The sequence below is a fragment of the Kogia breviceps genome, chromosome 18 (assembly GCF_026419965.1).
Source record: "Kogia breviceps isolate mKogBre1 chromosome 18, mKogBre1 haplotype 1, whole genome shotgun sequence".
Classification (NCBI taxonomy): domain Eukaryota; kingdom Metazoa; phylum Chordata; class Mammalia; order Artiodactyla; family Physeteridae; genus Kogia; species Kogia breviceps.
In genome coordinates, this window is record NC_081327.1 from 41521649 (window position 1) to 41544986 (window position 23338).

Genomic DNA, 23338 nt, shown 5'->3' on the forward strand with positions numbered 1-23338 from the left:
GAAGTGTATTACCAATATTCTTAGGCCCTCTTTAGGGTCTTAGGGAGATGTAAATGGGTACAATCCCTGTGGAAAACAATTTGGCATTATCAAGTAAATTTGACAATATAATAACTTCTGACCCAGCAGTTCCATTTCTAGGGATATATACACACTCAAGAGAAATGTGTGTACAAGTATTCCAGTGTACATGTACTAGAATGCTCATAGCAACATTATTCGAGATATTTAAGTATTGGAAACAACCCAAATAACCATTCGTTAGTAAAATGAATGAATTCATTCTGGGATATTCATATAGTGGAATACTTCAAAGCAATAAAAACAACTGATTCACAACTACATGCAGTAACCTGAATAAATCTGAATGAAGAGAGTTCTGTCTTATGGCCAGGAAGTTGCTGTTGAATCTGTATCTCCTTTGGTGCAGTATAGATGCATTTCCTCTGGTTCTGTTCTCAGTGGCCGTAAAGTTACAAAGGATTATATGAGGATTGGTGGTCAACCATTCTCAGTCTTGTGCACTGAAGACTTTATCTTCTGTGTTTTGAAGTCTTTTGTCCCTTGTGGCTGCTCTGGAAGATACCTGAATTCATTACTCTTCTGGGGAGATTACTTTTTAAGTTTCCCTGTGCCATATTGCTGTTGTACATACTGACCAAGTTGCTTGTGTCTTTAAACAAAGCTACCTGGCTGACATTCTAAACTTGTCCAGAACAGCTTTCTGCTATACTTAAGTGTACAAAGTGCTAGGCATGCTTAGGCAAAGAGAATCATTTTTATTATTGAACCTTGGCTGGTTTTTGGGGCTTCAGAGCCTAATTTTAATACCTAGACTGCAGATGTCATAAGTGGAGGGGCAGCCAGGTCTTTGGGATTATGGAAGAATTATACCTTAAAACCAGCAGGGCTAATAAGCTCTGTTAGAGAAGAAGGATTTTTTTCAGCTGTGTGGCTTGTGGGATCTTAGTTCCCCAACCAGGGATTGAACCTGGGCCACTCCAGTGAAAGCTCAGAGTCTTAACCGCTGGACTGCCAAGGGAATCCCCAGGAAGGATTATTTTAAGGAGAATAATGACTGTCCTGAAACTCTAAGGAAAGTTTCTTACAGGACTTTTTAAGCCAAATACCATTTATTTAACTTTATTAGAACTATCGGTATATTGTGTGTGTGCATATGTGTGTGTCCTTATTTGTGTCTGAACTTAAGTAGGGATTAAGAGGATGGGAATCAGGATAGGAATCAGACTGCTTGACCAACTTTCCTTTGTGATTTTGGGTGCAAAGCTTGTATTTCATATATAAAATTAGAATAATAATACCTATTTCATAGGATTGTTGTGAGGATTAAATTTGAAAAATACATGTGGGGCAGATGTGATTACCGTCAACAGTTGTATTAGGTATCATTGGTTCTAAATGTATAATTATATACATAAAATGGTGGCTTTTTCCTGCTTAAAGATGATAATTGTAGAATATGTGAAAAAGCATAAAGAAAAATTGAAACTCTCCATAATCCCGTAACCCAGAAATAACCACTTTATGTCTTTGTGAAAACGTATATATTGAGGTGTGTATGTATATATTTTTTGGTATTATACCATACATTCCGTTTTTAATCCTTTTAAAATTATTGTTTAACTTCAATCCAGATCTTTGGATTTTTTTTATTTCCCCAAATAAAATTCTTTGCTATAAAAATATTAAAATGTGAAAAATGTTTAAAATAGTGAAATGTTGAAAGACAGGGAACATTTGGTATGAAATGTTCACGATTTTATTGCTTCTCCCCCCTTCCCCCCCAAACATCTAGCTACTGGTCGTATTGGATCTTCCCCATCGTAGGTGCTATTCTCTTAGGTTTTCTGTATCGTTACTACATGGCGGAGAGCAAGTCCTCCTGAAGAGACCTTGTTGAAGTCTGGAAAGCACATCTACTTGGGAGTGAGAACTAGACACTTGTTTGGAGGCTGCAGCGGTGCCCTCTTCTCGAATCCTGCCAATTGTATTCTTCTCCCTCGGACCCCAGACTGTTGGCCAGACATCCGCCTCAGCCCTGGGGCCAGTGTCCAAGTCATTTCTCAGAGCCTTACTCTCAAAGCACCTGCTCATTGTGTCCTTGCCTTTGTTTCCTCTCCTTACTGTTTTCCACTAGCACCTTTATGTTTCAAAACTTTCTTTTATAATTATTGTCTACGTGTCCTAGTGACATTGCCCTTCGGTAAAATTGCCTGCTCTCCAATACTTTGAATGCACCTTAGACATACTTAACAGGGCATCACACTCTGGTTTTGAAGCTTTTCTTTTTCCCTTTTTCTTTTAAGTAAATATTATTTTAAAAATTATGACTTAATTATCATAAGAGGTTTAATTCATGAAGTCAGGTTGCACACCTGCGACTTAAAACACAACTGCAGAATGATCTTGTTCGTTGTTTATATTTGTTAAAACTGAGTGTAGCAGGGAGCCCTTGCCACATCCTAAGGCCACCAAATGGTGCTGGACAGAACTCTGCTTCCCTTTTGTTTATGGGGAGTGGAGAGAAACAGGGAGAGGAAGAGATGAATTGGGATGATAGAGTGAATTCACGGTAAGCTTTCTTTTGAAAAATATTGAAAAACACTACTTTTAGGACAGGAGTTTAGAAAAAGCACCAGAAACTGTCCTTTACTTGGGCACCAGTTCCTAGCCATCTTTTTTCTTTTCTTTTTTTTTTTTTTTTTTTTTAAATCCCTTACCATCTTGTATTGGTAAAACTATGTGTTTAGAGCTTTACAGTTTTGTTAAAGGATTTTGCTCTTTTTTTATCAACTGGCAGTTTTTTATTACCCTTTTTACAGAAGTAAGAGACTCCAAATTGATCAAAGGTACAGTATTTAATCTTCTGTTTGCCCCAGTAAAATAACTCCCATGGTAAAGCAGCCTTCAGAGGGGGGAGATTGGGACAAGAGAATGTTTTCCATTTCATGTGTACATGGCTCCAATTTGTGGTTTTGTTGTTTTTTCCATTGAGAATAAAAAACTGGTAGTTTTTTTTTTTTTCTCAGATGACTTTTCATTGAGGAGTAGGTTATTTAGAGTTACGTTACTGTTTCTCCTTGGTTCGGACTTTCCCTGTTGTATTTGACTGCTTTTTTCGCCCCCGTGGAAGCACCTGAGGAGGCCGTCCACTGGGAGTTTTCTGCCGACAACTGTGGTGATTTTTCTTCCCATCCTTTGAGGATGACCAGTCTACTCTGAGCCATCGTCACATGCAGCAGGAAGCAGCGTGGTTCAGGAAGGACCACGGGCACTGCTCAGCACCCTCCCCTGTTCCTGCTTGCCAGGCGCTTGACAGGACAGGAAGCTGCACAGCACACCAGTGTCTGCCCATGCAAACTATTTAAGAAAAAGTTCAACCCAGGTCTTGTATCCTGTGATTTAGCAGTTGAGTGAATTCACAATTCGTAAAAATCATGTTAACCTGCTAATCGCACACTTGGTTATGACATTATGGAGAAATTTTAGGGGCTTTCTGGCTGACTTTTATATGTCAGGGATATGGGTAAATTTTTTAAACATATCTTTTTTTTTTTTTTTTTTTTTTGATGTGGCCCATCTTTTAAAGTCTTTATTGAATTTGTTACAGTATTGCTTCTGTCTTATGTTTTGGTTTTTTGGCCACAAGGCATGTGGGATCTTGGCTCCCCGACCAGGGATCGAACCTGCACCCCCTGCATTGGAAGGCGAAGCCTCAACCACTGGACCACCAGGGAAGTCCCTAAAACTTATATCTTTAGAAAATGTTTTGTATGTATTTTAAGATGCCACTGTAAGACAACTTATTGAAAGAAAAAATCTTTGGTTATTGTGTAACAGAGGTGCTGTGACTTGATGCTCCTCCAGGAAGGCAAGGAAAGGGTTGCCTTGAATAAGAATTGATATATAATTGCTGTAATCATTAAGTTGCGTGATCACATGGGCCCACACTGTGGTAGAAAAGAAGAACAAAGGAGTATTGAGGAGCTGGAAAGGGAACATTCAAGCTAAAACTAAGCCAGAAGATAACTTGGGTCAATTAAAAGTGCATTGGCAGTCCCCAAAATTGAATGAAAAACATCTGGCTTAGAAGAAATGTTAAAGAACGATATTCTTAAGTAAAATTTGTGGTTTTTTGATATTTTTAGGGTAAAGACCACTGCAAAAGGTATGTTTTTCTATTTCATATTGGTTGTCTTTTCCTGTTTATATCTGGACTTGTTTTTGTTCAGAGCCAGAGGAAAAGATTTTCAGACTTCGTCTCAACCATCTATGAAATCCATCCAGTACCCAGGGCTTCTTTTGATCTCCTGCTAATATCATGTCACGTTGTATTATAAAAGCCACTTTTGGGTCCATTTACTATTATTCTGCTGCCTACATAAACAACCAGGTAGAGCTTGTGTGAGTTTGCAGAGGTTTTTTTTTAAACAATAAAGTAATATAGTATGTTAGCCGAATCCATCAAAAAGGACTTTAGTTTTAAGAAGTAGACAGGAATTCTCAAAACAGTCTTGACATTGGTGGGTCGTGAAAACCCCTCTGGAGAGACAGTGGAGCCAGTCACTGTTGGCCAGCCAGGCCTCCTGGGATGTCTCTGGGTTGGTTTGGTTGTTTATTCCCAAGGAAGGCTCACAGCTGCCGCTCACCATACTGTACACATAAGGGCTGGAGAGCACCAGAGGAGGAGATGAGGGGAAATTAGTGCCCCCCAAATAGGGATGTTAGTGCTGGGTCCCAAAATTTCCTGCCCCTCTCTCTCAGGAATTGGTTTTGGTTTCCAAATGACTTACATTTTTAAAGACAGGGAAGTGGTACACAGATAAAGTTTATACTGTGTTTAGTTCTAATTTGACCACTTAAGCAGCAACAAAAATACATTGGAACCTATAATTTGAGCCGTAAAGTTCTTTTAGCCGTTGTCACAAATCCACACGTTGTGAAATAAGAACTTTGTTGAGTATATACTCAGTTCCCAAATGGAGCAGTGAAAAATGCTTTACAGGCCAGATATATCATTACTTACATAGTATCTCATGCTTAAAATCTTAAGTGATACCTATCTGATTAAATTCCATTTTAGAAACGCAGAACTTTAATGTTCATTACTTCCTTCTCCAGGAGGAATGGATTCAGACATGTCTTGTCTCAACAGGAGTTTGATCTTTTTTTTTTTTTTTTCTTCTTTTTTTTAACCATCTCGTTCTTTTGCCAAATACCACAGAAGTAATGGGAAGTTTAGTCACATTTGATGGTTGTGCCCTGGAAGAGCTTGGGTTTGGAATTTGTGGGGGTGATCGCAAAGGGAGGTTTCAAGAAGCAGAGAGGTATTTGTCAAGTCACCTACCCTACATCTAGCATCCCACTCATGAATTTTAGGAGCTGCTTTGTGCCTACACCTATATTCTACATTTGCTATTTAGGCAAAACATTATTATGATTATTTAATTTCCTTTTGACTTCACCCTCTGAGCGAGTAATATTAACATTCCTTTTGTGTATTCAGTAATGAAGTTTGTTTACCTATTTTATTTCAGCATATTTTGAACAAAGATCTTTGTCTCTTTCTGCTGGAATGTGCACACAGTGAATGTTTGTTAGAACTACACACAATAAAGATACTGTTTTCCTTTTCTCTCCCTGACTACAGTTTTTTTTTTTTTTTTTTTTTACATTTATTTAGCTTTGCTCTTATATTTTATTTTTTGGCCGCGTTGGGTCTTCGTTGCTGTGTGCAGGCTTTCTCTAGTTGTGGCGAGCGGGGGCTACTCTTTGTTGCTTTGCACAGGCTTCTCATTGCGGTGGCTTCTCTTGTTGCAGAGCACGGGCTCTAGGCGCGCGAGCTTCAGTAGTGTGGCCTGTGGGCTCAGTGGTTGTGGCTCATGGGCTTTAGAGTGCAGGCTCCATAGTTGTGGCTCACAGGCTTAGTTGCTCCACGGCATGTGGGATAGTCCTGGACCAGGGCTAGAACTGCCGTGTCCCCTACGTTGACAGGTGGATTCTTAACCACTTTGCCACCAGGGAAATCCCTACAAGTTGTTTTAAAAAAAAAAAAAAAAAAAAAAAAATTTTTTTTTTTTTTTAAAGTAGAAATGTTGGTCCTGTAATTCTCAGGTGTTCTGGAAGAAAAGAATTTGAGAAGCATAAAAGTCACCTGTATCTATGCTACTACTGGGTTTAGTGTAACTGGATGGGGAGTTCTGCAGTTTTTCAGGGTTCTCACTGCTGCTCTTTCCTTGACGTGCGTGGCGCATTTGATAATCCTGAGAGGCAGAAATGAAGACTTTTGCTGTATTAACGGATGTGAAGTGGCAACCAGGTAGAGCGGTTGGGAGTTCTGCTTTTACTGAAACCATCTGGTAAAGAGAAGCCAGTTCAAGGTAATAATATGTTGTTATCTATAATGCCAGTCTTCAAATGGTGGTTTTTCTTGGAAACAGCGAAACTGTTGGGAAAAGTTAAACATTGAGATCGAAGTTCTAGTGACTATGTTAATAAAACAAGGTAAATAAACCGTTTGTATAATTTACCTTTAAACATACTGATAGCATTCTGACATTACCAGTGAGACCGTTCCTTAGGGCTCGATTAATTCACTCTCACGTGAATTGAGGGCTACTAACTGGAAAGGAAAGTCCCATTCTTATTACTAGTTGTTTGAATCTAATGTTTAACCTTCAATCGTAATAATTCACATCACTCTTCCTGATGCTGAGTATTTAGCAGGTACTTGACAAATCCTGGTTGATTCCTGAAAACTTGAGGTCGAAGATTGTCATTTCAACTATGTAAGTTTAAGGTAAGAAGCACCCTGCCTTAAATTAAGAAACAAATGCAGTTACAAATGCTGTTTGTTACAAGTGTGACAAGTGGCTTTTTTTTTTCTTCAGTATGCGGGCCTCTCACTGTTGTGGCCTCTCCCGTTGCGGAGCACAGGCTCCGGACGCGCAGGCTCAGCGGCCGTGGCTCACGGGCCCAGCCGCTCCGCGGCATGTGGGATCCTCCCGGACCGGGGCAGGAACCCGTATCCCCTGCAACGGCAGGCGGACTCTCAACCACTGCACCACCAGGGAAGCCCCAAGTGGCATTTTTGATCCATCAGTGCCAGTCTCAGAGCAGTTTCGTATTGTTTGTTCCTGGTTCTAATCTCTGTGGCTGAAACATTGATGTTAACTTTAGAACCACCATGGACCTGGAAAGAGAAAAGTTTTTAAACCCAGGTGCCTGAATTTCATTTTTCTTCAGAGAAGCTTACTTTGGGGATCTTTTTTTCCTAGTTTCCTAATCGAAGTTTTTCAGAAAAGCAGGTGGCATTACTTACAAAACAATAGGATGATGTCCACAATAAAAACGAATCTTCTCACAAACCTGCCCACTCTGATTTATTACCCAAGAAATCTAATAAGGAGCAGCAAAGGAAAATGAGCTTTCTAAGACTTCCAATATGACCCCCTTTTTCTTTTCTGAATCTTTTTTTTTAGGTGTTTTTTGTTTGTTTGTTTTTAGTTTTTGGATTTTTCCTACACTTACTCTGCTCCATCTTGCCCCTTTAAACTGCAGTACTCTGTCTCATGGTTTACTAATAAGTGATACCTTAGCCACGCTTCTCTTCATTTTTAAGTAATGTGGTCCAAAAATGTACCCACTAGCCTGTTGTAGAAAACATTTGGAAGAAATTAAGGTGATTTGTTTTTTGTTTTTTTGGTTTTTTTTGTGGTATGCGGGCCTCTCACTGTTGTGGCCTCTCCCATTGCGGAGCACAGGCTCCGGACGCGCAGGCCTAGCGGCCATGGCTCACGGGCTTAGTTGCTCCGCAGCATGTGGGATCTTCCCGGACCAGGGCACGAACCCGTGTCTCCTGCATCGGCAGGCGGATTCTCAACCACTGCGCCACCAGGGAAGCCCAAGGTGATTTGTTTTTAAGCCAGACCATGCATGTAAAGTAGTGCAGTTCTGTTTGAACATCTTTATTGACCTTCATTTAGGGCTAAAAGTCTACCACTGGACCTTTCATGTATGAATCAGTAAATTTGCTTTTTGTCTTAAGCTAGTTCAGATTTAGTTTTTAAAACATATCCTAACTACAGTGGCCTCTGCAGCTTACCTGACCTTAAAATGCCTGCCTTGGTAACAAAGGGTTCTGCCTCTCCAAGTATACCTAAGCTCTCATAGGGCAGAGACTCATTTTTTTTTTATCTGTGCTAATACTCTTTGCAAAGAAGAAATATTCTTTAAAAAGATACACACATTATTTTTGTCATAGAATAAGATACATTTGTAAGGAACCTATTTAAGCTAACAGGTAAAAGGGAACTTACTTGATATGAATCAGTTATGAATGAGCATCTGATGGAACTCAGGGTTAGGAAGCACAACTAGATCTCATGAGAACTAGGACCAGGAATCAAGACCAATAGGAATCAAGGTGGCTACATAGTTTCCAGTCCAAACCTCTTGTGGAAATTAATTCTTAGAAGTGAGAATGTAATTGGCTAGACAGTATCAAGAGTGTCTATTTCTGATCCCATCAAGGGCAGGGGGACCCATTCCTCAGCTCTGAATGGTGGGGTGGATCATAGGGGGAGCAGATACCCAAGTCAGATAATATTATCACATACTTTGTGTATTTTGTTTAAGTGTCTTCATTAACGGACTATACAACCTCTGAAGGAAGCATCTTTGCATCCGTCAGGGTGCCCTGCTTTATGCTGGGCCATAGGAAGGGCTAAGCAGATTCAGTATGGTTTATCATGCTGCGTCTGAACGAACACCCTATCCAAATTTGTTGAATTATCTGGAACTCCTAAGTAGAATTCTGAGATGAATCCCAAGGCTGCCCACGTCACTAACAACCGAAAAACCTCATTGACTCCTGCATCCCCACGAACCCATTCTGTTTTCTCTGTAAATAAATTCAGCTGCCAGTGTTTATTGGTTTCATAAAAATATTTCAAATGAACTTTACTTTTTAGAGCAGTTTTAAATTTAGAAAAATTGTGACAGTGATACAGAGAGTTCCCATAAACTTAGTACCCGGTTTCCCCTATTACTAGCATCTTAAACAATGTGATACATTGGTTACAGTTAATGAACCAGTATCAGTACATTATTATCAAAGTCCACAATTTATTCATACTTCCTCAGTTTTTACCTAATGTCTTTCTGTTCTACTTTTACATTTAGTCATCATGTTTTCTTTGCCTCCTCTTGACTGTGACAGTTGCTCAGACTCTTGTTTGTGATGACCTTGACTATTTTGAGGAGTATTGGTCAGGTACACTGTAGGATGCCCTCAATTGGAACTTGATGTTTTTCTTATAATTAGACTGAGGTTATAGGTTCGGTTGGGGTTGGGGAAGGCTCTAGATGTAATTTGTTATTATTGCATCATATCAAGGGTATATACTATCAATACGATTTATGAGACTGACCTTGATCAAAAGGATGAGGTAGTGTTTATTAGGGGTTTTTTTGTTGTTGACGTATAGTTGATTTACAATATTGTGTTAGTTTGTAGGTGTACAGCAAAATGATTTGATATATATATATATATATATATATATATATATTCTTTTTTCAGATTCTTTTCCATTATAGGTGTTTATTAGTTTTCTTTTCTATAAAGTTACTCTTTGAAAGGAACTTTCCATATTGTTTCGTATTAGGAGGAAGTTACTATGGGCAGCCCACACTTAAGGAGTAGGGAGTTACGCTCCACCTCCTTGATGGTGGAGTATCTACATAAATCATTTGGAATTCTTCTGTGTGGGAGATTGGTTCATAGAATTTTTTTTTTAAGTTCTTATCACAAGAAAAAACTTTTTTATAACTGGTGATGGATGTTAACTAAACTTATTGTGGTAATTATTTTGCAACATACACATATATCAAATCATGATGTTGTACACCTAAAACTAATACAATGTTATATGTCAATTATTAGTTATCTATTTTATACATATTAGTGTGTATATGTCAGTCCCAATCTCCCAATGCATTCCACCCCTCACCCCCTGCTTTCCCTCCTTGATGTCCATATATTTGTTCTCTATATCTGTGTGTCTTTTTCTGAGTTGCAAACCGGTTCATCTGTACCATTTTTCGGTTCATAGAATTTTATACTTGATAAATATTGATGGTTTTTTACCACACCCCAAAAATAACAGTAAGGGGCTTCAGATTGAACATAGTAGTTTGACACATTTATCGCTGTTCCCTTCCAAAAGCCACATAAATGATGAGAGTAAGGAATAAACAAAGATACAAAGTGAATAAGAGAGTACACCTCTGTCAGTGAAAGGTCTCAGGAAATTTTTGGAAGATCTAAGGCCAGTAAACTGAGATGATCTTGATGTGAGATTACAAGGCAAAGCTGAGGGCCATGGTGATTAAGTGGAATTTCATACTAATTGCTGAGATACCTCCCCACCCGCACCTCCTTGGCTTGTAGAATACTAACAGTCAAGATTATACCCCCAGGCAGCGGTTAGGAAGATTTCTCTCTGGAGAAACCCACCAGTTCTAGAGAAAAGGTCAACAGCTACTGACACCTGGTGCTACTGCAAGGTCACCTGGCAGTGAAATCAATCAATAAGCTCTTTGGATGCAAAGCATTCAAAAAGGTTTTTAGTGCCTTCCTTAACAGTTAAATATAAACGGATAGCCAAGGGCTATCAACCATTTTTGGAAGCTTTAGTACAAAAGATAGAGATCAAAACAAATAGGAAAAAGAGAAAGAAATAATGTAGAAGAAAAGAAAACAAAACTTGCAACTTCAGAGAGATGATATTGTATCCATGAATACAAACCAAGGATGCTATTTTAAAAGGAACAGAGGATAAGAATTCTAGAAATTACAAATTTGAGGCTACTAGTGAATGCTAAAATTAGTAGGCAAAAGCTTAAGAAGAAACGATATTTACATAGTCAAAGTATCTCCCCCAAAGCATTTTCTAGTTACAAAGAGAAAAGCAGTAATTTTAGTGAAGAAAGCTGGCTGACTTCACCAAGTTGGTCAGGTTTAACTTCATCAGTAATAAATAATACATCAACATCATGTACCCTTGAAATGATGCACTGAGAAGAACATATCCTGTCTATTGTATTCCCCAAAATTCCGTAACCTCAATCTAATCATGACAAAATATCAGACAGACCCACATTGATGGACACTCTGCAAAACCCTCAACCAATATTCTCCAAAAGTGTCAAGGGTCATGAAAGACAAGGAAAGACTGAAGAACTGTCACAGACTGGAGGAGACTAAAGAAACATGACCACCAAGTACAGTGGGATCCTGGATTAGATCCAGAAAAAGGACATTAGTGGAATGACTTGTGACATGCAAATGAAGTCTATACTTCATGGCATTGTTGCAATGTTAATTTCTTAGTTTTGATAATTGTACTTTCATTATGTAAGATATTAACATTAGGGGACTACCTTTGCAAGTCTTTGTAAGCCTAAAGTTATTTCAAAATAAAGTCTTTTAATAGCAGAAATTTTTTAAAAAGCAGTAGAAGAGATGGAAAATAAAAAAGAGGAAATCTCCCACAAGGTAGAACAAAAATGAAAAGATGGAAAATGAGAGTTTATACAAGGAGATACCCTATCTCAATTAAGAGGAGATCTAGAAGTGAAAAATGAAGAAACTATCACAGAAATAATAAAAGAAAACATCCCAAGGAATTCCCTGGTGGTCCAGTGATTAGGACTAGGCACTTTCACTGCCAGTGGTCCAGGTTCGATCCCTGGTCGGGGAACTAAGATCCCACAAGCCACGAGGTGTGGCCAAAAAATAAAAGTAAAGAGAACATCTCAGAACAAATTATGATTTTTGAGGTTGAAATGACTGACTGCTCAACACAATAATGAAAAATGACTCTTACTGAGGCATATCATTGTGGAATTTCAGAACACAAGGGATAAGAAAATCCAAAACCACTGACCATGGCCACATCTTGGATCATCTTGAAATCACCTTGGAACATTAAAAAATACCAATATCTGACCCTCCACGGATCAATTAAAACAAAAGCTCTGTTTCAGGGGAACCTGATGTATGGTGAGGGTTGAGAACCATGGTCCTAAAAGCTTCCAAAGAGAAAAAGTAGATCACTTTGGAAGAGTCAGGAAGCAATATCACAACTTCTCAACAGCAGCATTGTAAATAAGAACCCAGGGGAACAATGCTTTCCGAAAGAAAATGTCTTCTAAGCTGGAATTCTGGGTACTTAAGAAATCTCTTGTTCATGAAAATTAAAAATTATCACCCATAAGTCTGTTCAGAGGCTTGGGTTTTTTCTAAATGAGATATTTTTTTAAGCAGATGTACCCAGTCATTTTCTGTATCTGCTGTGCATATTCCTTCCAAGTTATTCTTTCTTAAACACATTCTTTATTCAAGAATTGCCTAGTTTTCAATACCTTCCATGATTTGACCCAATACTGCCTACCTAGACAATCTCCTCTCAGCCGGCCACTCCTTCTGGCTTCTGCTTCCACCTTGCCCTTTCCTGTCTCTTGTACCCTTCAGAGTTCTTTTCCATGAGCCGTAATTTCCAACTTCCACCCTCACCCATCCCAAATGGGTTTTGTCCTGAGGTTTTTTTTTTTTTCTTTTTGGTCCTGAGTTTTGATTGCAGTTGACTAGACTGTTTGCTTGTAGCCCTGTGTTTTGTTTTGTTTTTTTTAAAACATCTTTATTGGAGTATAATTGCTTTACAATGTTGTGTCAGTTTCTGCTGTATGACAGAGTGAATCGGGTATATGTATACATATATCCCCCTATCCCCTCCCTCTTGCACCACCCTCCCAATCCCACCCGTCTAGGTGGTCACAAAGCACCAGGCTGATCTCCCTATGTAGCACCGTGTTTGATCCAAGCTCAGTGGGAAGTGGAGCCACGCTGGCAAGCATGAAGAGTGGCAGTGGATGGGCAGCATATTTATCATGTTGGTCTAGCTGAATCATACCCGGACTGCAAAGTCCAACCTAAGTCTCACTTTCTCCATGAAACCTCATTCCAGTTCACTATTCACTGTTCCCTTCTCTGAGTGCCTGGCACACACTTATGGCCATTTTCATTCTTTGGCACCAGACGAGTCCCTCTGTTAATCTTCCCAGCTAGAGTGGAGTGTCTTTGAGGACAGAGATTGGGCAATTACTGGGCATTATTTTGTGTTTCTCCACTGTACCTCGTACGGTGCTTTCACACAGTAGATGCTCAGAATACATTTGACTGGTTGGTGGAGTACTAGTGAAGTGGAAAATGTGCCCTCTGCAGGTACGGAAGGAAAAGAGCATTCCTCTTAAAATCTCTACAACCTTGATATGATTTTTATGGAGCAAATTAACAGAGGCTTTTTCCTGACATTTCATGTCCCCATTAGAAGATCCTTGACTGTATTGGGTCTTGGCATCATGACATATTCAACTTCTTTCAAAATGGCCTAACCTATAGCAAAAAGCATACTGGGGTAGTATTGGATTATAAATAAGATACATTCCCAGTTGACATAAGAGGGAATAGTAAAACATGTTTGCCTCATGTCGTTTTTGAGAAAACTGGAATTCTAACAAGAATGAATGTTCAAACATCCAGGGGATATTGGATAGCTGTTGGATATCGAAAATGCAACTAAACTGATTGATACTCACAGGATATTATATTTTTACTCTAGTAAAAAAAGTAGATTTTCTGAAACAGGGTGTTTAGGCCCATTGAGATCTAGTGTGTTATAGTGATGTACTTTCTCATATTAGAACTTTGCATATTAGTTTAATATTTGTGCTGATATGTTGCCTTGTAAACTATAGTAGCAATTAAAATTAGAAACATCTGTGAGAAAAAATTTCCTCAAGAATGTTAGTTTTGTGGCAAATATTTTTCTGAAGGCTATGCTGGGTTTTTTACTCTTCAGCTGGAATTTCCCTTGTATATATTCATCCTTTCTTCATGGTGCTAAGAATGTTATCAGTAGCATATTTATCCACTGTGAATGATTATTTGGAGACCTTTTTTTCAAACAATATAAAATTATTGGTACATATACACTTATGTATATAAAATGTATATACATATACAGTGTAATTAATACCTTATCTTTGAATCTGTCCTATCATCCACAGACATACATGTTTTACCACTTAACATAAACATATCACTCTTGTATCTTCCATTATTGTGATTGTTTTTCACTGTGTATAGCTTACCTACCCAGATCTTCTTTGATGATAGATTTCACCAACAGGTATTCATCTGTGTTGGAATAATATGTGACTAGCACATTGAAAAAAGGGATGTAAACCTGTTACATTCCCAGCTACTGTAAGCAAGTGAATATTAATGCATATGTATATATATGAGTCTCATATTTATTCAAAAATTGGTGTTGTAGAGAATATTCAAACATCTAGGGGGACTGAATGGATGGAGTATCATCGAGGTAACTGAAGGAACTGGAGTGTTCTGAAGAGCCATGACTCACTTCGTAGCATTTAAATGATGGGGTTGGGCTTCCCTGGTGGCACAGTGGTTGGGAATCCACCTGCTAATGCAAGGGACAAGGGTTCGAGCCCTGGCCCGGGAAGATCCCACAGGTCGCGGAGCAACTAAGCCCGTGCACCACAACTACCGAGCCTGTACCCTAGAGCCCCCGAGCCACAACTACTGAGCCCATGTGCCACAGCTACTGAAGCCCGCATGCCTAGAGCCCGTGCTCTGCAACAAGAGAGGCCACTGCAATGAGAAGCCTGTGCACCGCAATGAAGAGTAGCCCCCCCCTCGCCACAAGAGAAAAGCCCGCGTGCAGCAACGGAGACCCAACGCAGCCAAAAATAAATTTAAAAAACTAAAATAAAATAAATGACGGGCTCCATGTGCCCTGCCTGCCATCATGTGATTTGTAAAGGGGTAGGATTTGTATACTAAGAGTATACTGAAACATTATGTTCTGTGCTTAACATCACTGGTAACAGACAGTATCCCAATAACGTTAAAGAATATGTTTATGACTCAGTGCCCAAATGGGCAATTCAGAGAGGAAGGATCATTGACGCTCGGGGGAGGGGGGTACAGGAGCGGCTGTGTTTATTTTGCCACGGTCAATTTATTCTCTCCTCCCAGAGAGTTACTTAACTCTAACCTTGAATCTCCAGCAGTATGTTCAGCCACAAATCTCCCCTGTTTATGACCCTTGTTACCATTTATCAATATAAAGCATGTTTATACATAAGAGGAGCCAGACCTTTTCCGTTTTTATTCCGTGGCTTTCCATAGGGAGCACTGGGGTAGGCTTCTCAACATCCATCCTATCCCAGATGATAAGTCTGAGACAGTTGGGATAGTTCTATTTCACATGGTTATATGTGTGACCCAATTCTTAACCAGTGGCATGAAACCTCTGGAAGAAATTTCCTCTCCAGAGCCACAGAAATAACTGCTATGGCTGCCCTGCTTCTAGCCTGAGAATGAAGCAAACACGAAGGTGGCTGAGTGGAGAAGGAGAGGACATGAGACTTTGTTGCCTCCAGCTGCTGATGGAATGAACCCTGAAGCACAACCTGCAGCAGGCTTCCATTTGTGTGGAGATCATAAATTTCCTTATTGTTTAAGCCATTTGAGTTGGGTTTTCTATTACTTGCAGCTGGAAGCATCCTTGCTGATAAATTATTCTTACCATGCATTTTCTTTATTTATTTTTGGCTGCATTGGGTCTTCGTTGCTACACGCGGGCTTTCTCTAGTTGCGGTGGGCAGGGGCTACTCTTCGTTGCTGTGCGCAGGCTTCTCGTTGCAGAGCATGGGCTCTAGGTGCACGAACTTCAGTAGTTGTGGCTCGCGGGCTCTAGAGCGCAGGCTCAGTAGTTGTGGTGCACGGGCTTAGTTGCTCCACAGCATGTGGGATCTTCTCGGACCAGGGCTCGAACCCTTGTCCCCTGCATTGGCAGGTGGGCTCCCAACCACTGTGCCACCAGGGAAGCCCTGATAAACTATCCTTAAGAGGAATGACTCATAGGGAAACAGTCCTCCCAGCTTCTGATTAACTCTGGCCTCCAGAGATAATTATCTGGGCCATCAGATACACAAAAAATATGCAGGTCATAAGATTAAAATTAGAGTGGTTACATTTAAGGAGAGGGTGAAGATAGTGACTTGGGGGGGGGCCTGAGTGGGGTTTCTGGAATGTTGGTAATTTCTTGATCTGGGTGGTGGTTATATGGGTGTGTTTACTTCAGGGTAAATTCATTGAGCTGTAGACTTATGATTTGTGTACTTTTCTGCATGTAGGTTATACTTGAATTACCAAAAAGTTTACTGAAAGATACTATATTGTAACCAGACCTCCAAACAGATTGTTTATATCTTGACTGGAAGGATATGAATGACATATCCTGGTCATTTTATTCAGCAGCCAAACTCAGCTGTAGGGATGTGCTCTCTTTAATAGACTTACAGAAGCGCATTGTAAAGACCCCCTGTCACTAGTGTGTGGCCAGCCTTCTCTAATCTCAGCCAAAATGTTTTCCCTTAGGGTTCCAATGGGAGGGCCTCACAGCCTTGCAGATGAAGGACTTCATCATTTTTAGAATTCAGTCACAATGACTATTAAAAACCAAAATGAAGGGACTTCTCTGGTGGTCCAGTGGTAAGGAATCTGCCTTCCAATGCAGGGGACGTGGGTTTGATCTGGCTGGCGGGGGAACTAAGATCCCACATGGAGCACGGCAACTAAGCCCATGCACCACAGCTAGAGAGAAGCCCGCTCGCCGCAACTTAAGACCTGGCGCGGCCAAAAATAATTAATTAATTAAATTTAATAAATATATAAAGAAACAAACCAGATTGAAAACTAACAGGCTGGCATCTGTCCACGTAGGGCTTGGTCAAGCAGCCTTCTCAGAGAGGCGTTGTAGTTATGGGAGGGCCCACTCCAGGGAAACCACTGGAGTTTGGGAAATGTACCACGGAACCTCATGCAGCCGAGGTTAAGACCTCTAGTTCATGGAGGAAGAGATGGAATATGTTCAGTTAGTTGTTTGTGGAAGAAGAATATATAGGCTTTAGGGACCAAATTCTCTGGAAAAAGACGTGGCACCACTAGAGGAAAACCAGGTAAGAAAAGTTACTGTTAAAAAAAAAAAAAAAAAAGAAGCAAAGGAAAAAAGAAAAGTTACCATAAATCGTAGGTTGGAGAGGAATTGGACATGGGATAGCAAGTCGTTGGGAATGTCAGTCCTCGTGGGGGAGAGGCTTTGGAGAGTAATCACATCACGATACTAAGTGGGGCATCTGGTTGGTGGTCAGACCCATGGAATTCCAATTCCTTAGCGCTGTAGAGCCCTGTCCTGATTGAGGGGTCACACTGATCCACAGAACTGGAAGCTCTTCGGAATGTGGAGACATCATAATTTATTTCTGCTCCCGTAACTCTTCAAGGCGCTTGCACATTCAGTATATCCTCACTAAACCTTATGAGGTAGGTAATTTAGATAAGATCATAAGAGAGACAGTGACTAAGAGAAAGAAGCCTTTAGAGTCAGACAGACCTGCATTTGAATCCTGTCTCTGTCTTACCCGTGGAGCGGTGTTGTGAAATGTACTCCGCCTGTGTCGGTGTTTCTCACCTCCGCTGGACACGTGGCAACATATGGAGACATTTTTGATCGTCACAACTGGAGGAGTGCTGCTATTAGCATCCAGTGGGTAGAGGCCAGGGATGCTGCTAAACATCCCGCAATGCACAGGATAGCTCCCTACCACGACGAACTGTGCAGGCCAAAATGTCAACGGCCCTGCTGTTGGGGAACCCCTGACTCTAATCTGATTCTTAGTATCTTCATCCATACAGTGGGGATTTTCACAGTACCTCACTGGGTGGTTAATACAGAGAAGATGAAATAACAGTTGATGTTGGGTTGTCGGTTCTTCCACTCTCCCTGCCATTCTAGGAGCTGCCCTCTTAGGAATACACATCTCTACAGAGTTAAATTTCCATGGGCTGAACTGCCAACCATCCGTAGCCCCCCGTTTCATGATATTCGTCCCTGGCAGGCTTTTTGCATGGTATGACTCTGCCCTTTGGCCACAGTTCATTGGATCAGAGCAGAGGCTGGATCCAAACGAAAGCATTACGATTTCTTTTCCCAGCGAACTTTGTAATTTGTACTGAGAGATGCCAGGCTTAGTCTGGCTGGTGTCTTGAGTGCAGAAGATATAAACCTGGGACTTGTGGGTGGTCATTTTCTCACATGTGAATGAGATGCAAAAACAACCAGTTTATAGCAGAAGAGAAGTATGCAACAGTTCCGGAGGGAAAAGCAGCGATAAAAGACAGAGTCCCTAGAGTCTGTTCCCTGCTGCACCCTGCCTTTAGGTTCTAGAGGCCATTTCTGCAACCATGTAATACTTCTTGCCTAAGCTGGCTTCAGTTATGTGTTTCTTGTGCTCATGGGAAGTATTCCTAATAACTGATGACACATGTGAAAACACTTAGCGCGGTACCTGGGAACAGTAAGTCCTGAATAAGCATCCGTTGTTATTATCGTTCCCATTTTAGAGATTAAGAAAGTCGAAGCAGAGAGACAAATAATTTGTCTTCTGTCACACAGCTCTTTGGTGGTAACCTGATCTAGAATCCAGATGTCCTGACCCCTAGATCTGGGTTCTGTTCTGTCTCTTCTCTCTTTTTTTTTTTTTTTTTTTTTAAATTCATTTATTTTTGGCTGCGTTGGGCCTTTGTTGCTGCGCACGGGCTTTCTCTAGTTGCGGCGAGCGGGGGCTACTCTTCATTGCAGTGCACAGGCTTCTCATTGCAGTGGCTTCTCTTGTTGTGGAGCATGGGCTTTAGGTGCGTGGGCCTCAGTGTGGCACGTGGGCTCAGTAGTTGTGGCTCACGGGCTCTAGAGCACAGGCTCAGTAGTTGTGGCGCATGGGCCTAGTTACTCCGCGGTATGTGGGATCATGGCTCAAACCCGTGTCCCCTGCATTGGCAGGTGGATTCTTATCCACTGCGCCACCAGGGAAGTCCCCTGTCTCTTCTTTAATTGTGAAATGAAACTTTCAGAATAGTGAGTAAGTAAGTACCTAAGGAAAGGTTAAAAATAATTCAAAGTGAACCCTGGTGTATTCATCACCCAGGACAAGAACTAGAAAATTGGCTGCCCTTCAGAAGACCTTCCTGTGTCCGTCCCTCTCTCCCTGCCAGAGGTAACCAATATCCTGTTTTTTGGTTGAAATAACTTTTAATAGTTTTTCTACCCACATTTGCATCCCTAAAGCACATGATTTCATTTTACTTGTTTTGGAACTTTATATAAATGAAATTGTATTATATATATTCTCTTTGTGACTTGTTTCTTTCAACACTGTGAGGCTTATCCATGCTGTGATGTGTAGCTGTAGTTCATTTATTTTCTTTGATGAATAGTCCGCAAGGTATTTATGCAAGCTACTGTGAACGGACATTGGGTTATTTCCTATTTTTGGCCAACAGTATGACTGGGAGCATCCTTGTTTGTATATGCTAATGCATATGTGCAAGGGTGTCTCTTGGATGTGTAAGTAGGAGAAGACCTGCCATGTTTGAGACTTCCTTTGCTCCACATCCTTGTCAGTTTGGGTTTTTTTCCATGCAGATGCCCATACCTCGGGCTGCTAGATAAAGAAAGTACTGTGTAGTACTGTGGGACACACATTTAAAACACAGAATCCTTCCTCAAAAAGTTACACGTAGAATTACCATGTGACCTAGCAATTCCACACCTAGGTATCTACCCAAGAGAATTGAAAACATATGTTCACACAAAACTTGTGCATGAATGTTTATAGCAGCGTTATTCATAGTAGCCAAAATGTGGAAACAACCCAAATGTCCGTCGACTGATGAATGGATAAACAAAATGTGGTCTGTACCTACAATGGAATATTATTCGGCATAAAAAGGAATGAAACACTGATATATGCTACAACATTATGCTAAGTGAAAGAAGCCAGACATAGAAAGTCACATATTATATCACTGCTTATATGAACTGTCCAGAATAGGCAAATTCATAGAAACATAGAAACGGAAAGTAGTTTAGTGTTTAACAGGAGCTGGGAGGAGGGAAAACGGAGAGTGAGCCTAATGGGTACAGGGCTTTTTGGGGTTTTTTTTAAACTTTTTTTTTTTTTTTTTTTTTTCCCTGTACGCGGGCCTCTCACTGTTGTGGCCTCTCCCATTGCGGAGCACAGGCTCCGGACGCGCAGGCTCAGCAGCCATGGCTCATGGGCCCAGACGCTCTGCGGCATGTGGGATCTTCCCGGACCGGGGCACGAACCCGTGTCCCCTGCATTGCCAGGTGGACTCTCAACCACTGCGCCACCAGGGAAGCCCAAGTACAGGGGTTTTTTTTGAGATGATGAAGATGGTCTCACAAATTTGTGAATATACCAAAAATCACTGAATTGTGTGCCTTAGCAGGGCAAGTTTTACGGTATGTGAATTATATCTTAATAGAAATGTAAATATAAACGTGATCAACAAACAGAATGACATGAAGGAGGGCATCTTGGGGGGTTGGGTGGCTGGTGGCGCTGGGCAGGGGGGCTGACCTTTAGATTTGGTTCCTCGGAAGGTCTTTCCAAGGAGGAGGTGCTGTTTAGCTGGGACCTGAAGCACGAGCCCCAAGGTGATGAAGGTGCCATAGGCTGAGATGGGGAAGCTTGGAGGAGAATCAGATTTGGGGGAGGAAATCAAGAAACCTTGCTGAGATATATTAAATATAGAACCTATACAAACGCAGAAGAATAACAAGGCTGAGCGAGACTCCACGGGGCTCATGGAGAGGCTGAGCAGGAGAGGTGATGGCTGCGGGCTGACACCCAGTGCCTGCCTCTCGGAAGCCAGGACGTGTGTGGACTGCACCCTCCCTGGAGGTTACACCAAGTGCTGGCACAGCGCTCTGGCTCCCGGCCCGCCCGCCTGCTTGTGGGGCTCCTTCCAGCGTTTTATAGGCCTTCTGCCACGTCCCAGGTCCTCCCCTTACAAAGGCAAGAAGGGCAGGGGAAGGGAGTGTCCCTTCTGAACACCAGATGTGACACATAGCCTTAAATAGGCAGGAGCTCCAGTCTGATAGCTGGGGTGGCCATAGGGAGAAAAGTGGGTTTGCCGCCCCTGAAGGGTCCAAAATCTTAGAAAGGCACTGAGGCCCGTGATGAATACTGTGGTGCCCAGGGCACCCAGAGGTAAAAGCAGGCCCAACATCGTGGCTGGAGCCAAGTCAAAGGGTCAGGAGAGAACTGAATCTCAACTAGCACATTCTTTCTCACCTAGTGGGTCCTGCAGTAGTAATCATCACTTTCAGTCAGCACCTTCGGGTGCTTCTAGCCCACACAACATGGCACGCTTCTGTATTTTCTTCCATAAAGGTCTCTCCCCTCTGGCTCTCTGCCCAGCCAGTTGCCCACAGACTGGAAAACAAAGGCTCAAGCCTTCCCCGGAGACCTGGGCTTAGGGATGGGCCTTGGGCAGGCTGGGCGGATGCTCTGTTGATTTTTTTTCCAAGTGCAGAGAATGTGACAGCCAATTCCTGTTGGAAATAGCTTTTGTTTTCTTTGGAGCACAAAGCACTTTTCCTTTCTCGTGATTGTCTCGGCTCAGGTCATGTTTAGGATGATGATTCGCTAACCTAATTGCATGCCTTCCAGATCCATGGTTCTTAACCTTTCAGGGCATAGACCCTATTGCAACTCTGGTAAGAACTATGGACCCTCTTCCCAAAACGTGCATACATATACATGCACATAAATAGCCCCGATTTAATAATTTAATATCAGTCCCAGCAGGTTCAGAACCCCTGGGTTGCGGAGGGGTGGGTCCTCCCTACCCCGCCACCCCTCACCCCCTGCCTCCAGCTTTCTTTTCCGTCTGGATCTTAAAATTCCCTCTCTTAGCCGTCCTCAGGGGCCAGCATTTCTTGCCTGGCTCCTGCCTGAATTAATCCCATGTATCCAGCCCACTGAGGAGCAGGGACTCTGGCTAGATTTGGACTGTCTCCAGTTTGAAGTCTCCAGTCCACTGGTGCTCCAATTTTTCAGGCAGCGGAATATTCCAGTGGGATTTGTAAAATCTCTGTCTCATCCGTGCCTGGTTATTATGGAGGAGCTGGGCAGCCAGAGTCTCGGCAGATTCTAGAAGAGGTGGCACAGCTTTGGATGAGACTAGGGAGACAGGCGTTGTCTGGTTTTGTTAAATTCCAGAAGCAAGTCACTTTGCCAAAAATGCCAAAAATAAAAGACTGTCTAGACACTTACACATTAGAAGCTCTAATATGAGGAGAGACCATCCCGAAGATCATTGATTTATAATGTAAATGGCAAGACAATTGGGTTTTTTTTTTTTTTTTTTTTTTTGGCCTCACTGCGTGGCTTGTGGGATCTTAGTTCCCTGACCAAGGATTGAACTCTGGCCCTCAGCAGTGAGAGCTTGGAGTCGTAACCACTGGACCGCCAGGGAATTCCCTGGGTTAATTTATTTAACAGGCACGAATTACATCCCTGTCCTGTGCCCCTGGCACTGTTCTAGGCACCGGGGTGCACGGTGAGTCAGACAGACAAGGTACCAGAGAATTTTAGGTAGCGGCAAGTGCAAGGATGAAAATAAAATAGGGTGAAGTGATGGATGTGATGGTGGTGGGGACATGATCAGAGAAGATATATCTGAGAAGGTGCCTTGGAGCTGAAACCTGCGTATTGAAAACGAAGCATCCATTGGGAGGAGGAGGAGGAGGAGAGCTCCAGGTGGAGGGAGCAGCTGCAAAGGGCCTGAGGCTGGAACCATTTGGGCTGCTTGAGGGAAAGGAAAACACGTGTGGCTGGTGCAGCTTCCGGGAGAGAGGAGGTCAGGGCTGGGACGGAAGAGGTAGGCAGCGGATGGACGGCGTCGGGCTTTGCAGAAAAGACAACGGAGAGTGTGGAACAGGCGTCTGATGTGATTGGATTTGCATTTTGAGAACCGGCCTCCGTGGAAAGAAGTGTCTTCTGGGAGAGCAAGAGCGGAAGCGGAAGCAGTACGAGGATGACGAATGATCCAGGTGAGTGGGAGATGGTGGCTCGGACCTCTTGGCGGCCCTACAGATGGCAAGACAACCGTTTTCGCGTGAACACACTTGGTGCATATCACAGAATATATGACAGTGCACGGCGGTTAAGACCCCGTGGGAACCTTAATTCACTGCGCGGAAGGACCAGTTAGGGTGTTCTTACCAGTGCAAGGTTTCCTGTTCGTGCCCTTTCAGGAAAAACAAGAACGAAAACATAAATCCTCCTTTATAGA

At 41.9% G+C, this 23338-nt stretch overlaps 1 protein-coding gene across 1 annotated transcript in view; it reads left to right on the forward strand.

Moving 5' to 3' along the window:
- Positions 1-5658, forward strand: part of CYB5B (cytochrome b5 type B) — a 30329-nt gene extending 24671 nt beyond the window's left edge. The window contains exon 6 of the mRNA XM_059044923.2: positions 1817-5658. Coding sequence (XP_058900906.1) covers positions 1817-1907 — 91 coding nt within the window. The 3' untranslated portion in view covers positions 1908-5658. The remainder of the gene's footprint in view (positions 1-1816) is intronic.
- Positions 5659-23338: the final 17680 nt, after the last annotated feature.